Source organism: Triticum dicoccoides, chromosome 6B (assembly GCF_002162155.2).
Source record: "Triticum dicoccoides isolate Atlit2015 ecotype Zavitan chromosome 6B, WEW_v2.0, whole genome shotgun sequence".
NCBI lineage: Eukaryota > Viridiplantae > Streptophyta > Magnoliopsida > Poales > Poaceae > Triticum > Triticum dicoccoides.
This window is the reverse complement of record NC_041391.1, coordinates 506,055,884-506,060,129: the sequence shown is the minus strand read 5'-3', so window position 1 is coordinate 506,060,129 and position 4,246 is coordinate 506,055,884. Positions and strand designations below refer to the sequence as shown.

The following is a 4,246-nucleotide window of genomic DNA, read 5'->3' as shown; positions in this document are numbered from 1 at the left end:
GTTGATCCGTATGTGGTCGCTACTCACTCCGACGGAGGCCAGGAAGCGTTTGGTTACTGGATCTATCCGATGAAAGATGGTAGCTTGGGCTACCTTCAACCGGTTTGGATGGCGGTCATGTAATAGGATAGGTAATTAGTTTTCCTATCTTTCTTTTGCCAGCCGGTTGTGGCTTTACTTTTACCCTTCTGTTCTCTATGAGCATTTTGGTTCGTTCGTTTGGGACTACAAGACTTATGTTGAACTTATTTGCTTTTTAATAAATGTGGCCATATGCATCGCTCTGATGCAGAGGCCGGGGATCTCCACCTTTTCTAAAAAAAAACCTTTTTCTTGGACACGCATATTATTCACCAGCCAAACTAGTGCATTCTCTTATGGGTAGCATCATCACCCCACCTCGATGGTTCAGCCTGGCATTCCGATGCACCGTTGAACAGTGCCGACCTGCCGGCTCGCGGGAGTATTCACTGCCAGGTCATAACACTACCTCTGTAACGAAACATCTTATACTACAAAGGAAGTACTTATATTAGCAGAAAGAGAAAAACATGAATACAATAATAAAAAGAAAATCTAGCCGCGCAAATGCGGGCCTGATTCTGCTAGTTCATAGTGGAAAAAGAGCAAGAACAAAATAGATTGAGTAGGTGCGGTCAATTTTGATCACCCCTCACAAAGCGCGCTACAAACCTTACGGTATATGCAACTATCTCTTCCGGACGGTATGAATTAACCCAATTTAACAAGGTTCAACTACAGTAACAAAACATGAACAGGAAAGCAGACACTAAATATATAGTCTCGTCTCACGGTTCCGGTTGATCTGGCTCTTCATGAATTGGTAGACGAATCTCAACCTTGCTCTCTCAAGTCAAAACATTTGTGCTGCCAAGTGCCAACCTGTGTAAACAGCTTGTTCCATGGATGTATGATGTATCCCGAGATCCCAACTCGCTCACTATAGGATCTAGCTTAAGCAAGCCAGCTGCCTTTCTACAAGCTCTTCACTGCATCCTGCCTCCATTGAAAGGCGACGAGGCCGACTTCATCTCCGCCTCCAAGAAGCTCATGTCGCTGCCGCTGTGGTTCTCTCCTCTTGCCACTGACATCCCCCTCATCATGTCCCCTCTGCCACCGACGCCAAGAAAGTCCCGCGTCACGTCCCCGCCAGCGCCGCCACGGCCCTGGCTAAATTTGACCTCGTGCTGATCCATATCATACAGCCTCGGATCAATCATGCCGCGGCCGTTGGCGCCGCCAAACATTCCGCCACCATTGCCGCCGCCGGCCAGCGAGTTCATCAGGCTCTGCAGGTGCATCTGTCCCTGGTCGAGCATGGGTGCGCGGCCCTGCGGGACAGACGAGCCCATGAAACCGCCGAACACGGACGCGCCACCGCCGTCTGCGCTTGTGCTAGAGCCCATCTGCGCCGCCTTCTGGAGCAGCGCCGTCGCCGACATCTGCGGCATCATCACGGATTGCTCGTTGTACATCCCAGAAGGAGCAACCTGGTGGTCGCCACCGGAAAAGTTCCCACCGGCGCTGAAGAACGCCGCGCCCGAATTCTCAGAACCAGCACCTCCGCCGCCGCCTCCTTCGCTGATCTGGTCATTGGCCATGTGTCCCTGACTCGCGTGGCCGTGGCTGGAGGTACCGGAGCTATTGGCACTGTTGGCGATGTATCCGAGGTTGAAAAGACCAGGAGCCGACGACGACGTGCCGCCGGAGCCGTTGCCCTGGAGATCCGGGAGCTGCATGAGGCCGTGGAACGGTTTGCCCTGCAAGAACGCGGGCGATCCATTCCCGTCGACGAACTCCTGCGCTGAGCCGAGGTGGAATGGCGGCGCTTGTGGAGGCGGCAGGTGGCGGAAGGACGGGGCGTTGGACGACGACAGGAGGTGGTCGAGGCGGGCAGCCATGCCGCCGCCACCGCCACCGCCGAAGCGGAGGAGATCCGAGGACGCCTGGTGGTATTGACCGTGCGCGTCGTGGAGGGAGGAGCCGACCTGCGAGAGGCTGAGTGCCATGTTGGCCGCGCCGGTGGCGCCGTAGAGGTGGCCGGCCCCGGGCGGCAGCCGCGCGCTCTCCTGGGCTAGGGCGTCGCAGAAGGCCCTGTGGGTGATAAAGCTGTCCCTCCTGCATGGAAACATGCATGAGTCATGAGTGCATGCAGAAGTAGTTAGTGGCGGTTGAATGCTCCAATACGCATGAGCATAACATGCTGCAGTTGCATCATTAACCAAATTAAGGATAAAGTATAGGGTATATAATGCATGAGTCGCTTGCAAAATACTCCTATCGAACAGGGCTTTTTATTTGCCTCATGAAATGCTAGGACTGGAATGTAAGGACAATACTGCTTCACAGTCACACTGGGAACACGTGAAGTTGCCCAGATGCAAGCCATATATGCTGTCTTGTCATCCGTGCAAAGGCAACAGTGCAGTACTAAATATTCTGTATTTTTTTACGGCATGTTGTATATAGAAAAACTTGGGCGCACTGTACTCCCTCAACAAAATGGCGTGAACGCGCAGCCGAGTCTACTTTTTCTTTAGAGAGAAAAAGCATCTATGCATGCACATATATAAGGGGTGTCACTACCATGAATTGTTTGATCAAGATCTCAATATTTGTGCCAGCTGAGTATCTCATATGTGCTCATAGTCATAGGGGTAGGATGCGCATGCATTTATAGAAATGAGTGTACGTGCGTGAATATGAGCATATATAATTGTACCGTGTTAAAAAAATTATGATGAATTGTAATATGGGAATGGTACATTTTTATCTTTTATTTATAAGTGTATTGGATTGCAAAAATTGTCTGGCGATCATGTAACCAGTTTAACCGTTGGATAATCCACAATTTATGTCTCTTTCCCTCTCTTTCAGAATTTTACTTCATATTGCCTTCTTGAAATATTCCATCTATATGATTGTATCCATAGTAAGCAAGTGTAAACAAAATAAATATGAAACAAGTTGCTAAAATAATTCATTTAAGGGATTTTTTGGTTCAGAGGATTTTCAAAGAAATATTGGAGGATAGGGATCCTTACGGATTTTTCATTTCAAGCTTTAAATTTTGTAATCTAAAATTGGGATTTTTCCTTTCCCCATTTTTTCAACTGATTTTTTTAATTACCATTTGGTTTGCATGGCATTGTTTTTTTTTCTTTTTTTCTTGAAGGGTTTATTGTATCAAACACTATAGATGTTAAAACTATGCAATAGTACAGAGCTGCATCAGTCGATGCAGAGGTCGGGGGTTCTCTCATATTTTAAAAAGGGAAGTTTCCCAATATAGGTTGTTTGATACATAGGACTGAATCCCGTAAGAAATTTTCCTAAGGATTTCTTTGCACTTTGCAGGAAAAATAGTGGCTAGGCAAGAATCTTTTGTTTTTCCTATGCCGTGATCAAACAAACCAATCCCCTATAGAATTCAAATGGGCATGATATTACAATCTTGCATTTTTTCCTATTCCTGTGTTTTTAGGGTCATACTCCCTCTGTAAACTAATATAAGAGCGTTTAGATCACTAAAGTAGTGAGTAAACTAATATAAGAGCGTTTAGATCACTAAAGTAGTGATCTAAACACTCTTATATTAGTTTATGGAGGGAGTACAAATCAAAGTGGTCTTTAATGTTTCGCTAAATCTTGTTCCTTGAACCTGTCTCCCCGTGACATCGAATTCCAAGTCTAATTTGACTCCAAAGTGAATCAAAATGAGCTTAAGTGATTGCAATTATTACCCCATATTAACAAATAGTATTAGATTTATTCTTGTACCTTTTATGTTTATAATACATAAGGTGTTATACAAAATTATCCAAACTGTAACGAGTTTTGTCTATGTTTTCACCTATAGTGAGCGATGAGTTAATGGGAAGCCTTTATCTTTCTTTTTTAATGTGAGATAAGTTGCATGGATCCCTCAATCTTTTTTTAATTTGGATAAAAGTGAGGGAACTTTGCTGAACTTTAGTCACTCCTTGAATCAACAACCCCAAAGTTTACGCAGATTTAATAAACATCACATATATCCCGTAATAAACTTTTAATAAGTACTCTTACCACTATATTTACATCACATTACCCGCAAACTTCCCTAAATTATATTTACTAACATGCCGACCAAAGAAAAAGGTAAAAAAGAAAAGAAAAGTAGTAATTAGAAAGTCTCGCGTTCCCTCAAATTTTTTCATAATTACATATTACGAGAATTTAATTACTC

General features: G+C 45.0%; 1 protein-coding gene across 1 annotated transcript in view; it reads right to left on the bottom strand.

Annotated features, from left to right (window-relative positions):
* Nucleotides 1-561: 561 nt before the first annotated feature.
* The window catches only part of LOC119322721 (zinc finger protein BALDIBIS-like), an 8,155-nt gene continuing 4,470 nt past the window's right edge, over nt 562-4,246 (bottom strand). The window contains exon 5 of the mRNA XM_037596226.1: nt 562-2,139. Within this exon, the coding sequence (XP_037452123.1) occupies nt 1,008-2,139 (1,132 nt within the window). The 3' untranslated portion in view covers nt 562-1,007. The remainder of the gene's footprint in view (nt 2,140-4,246) is intronic.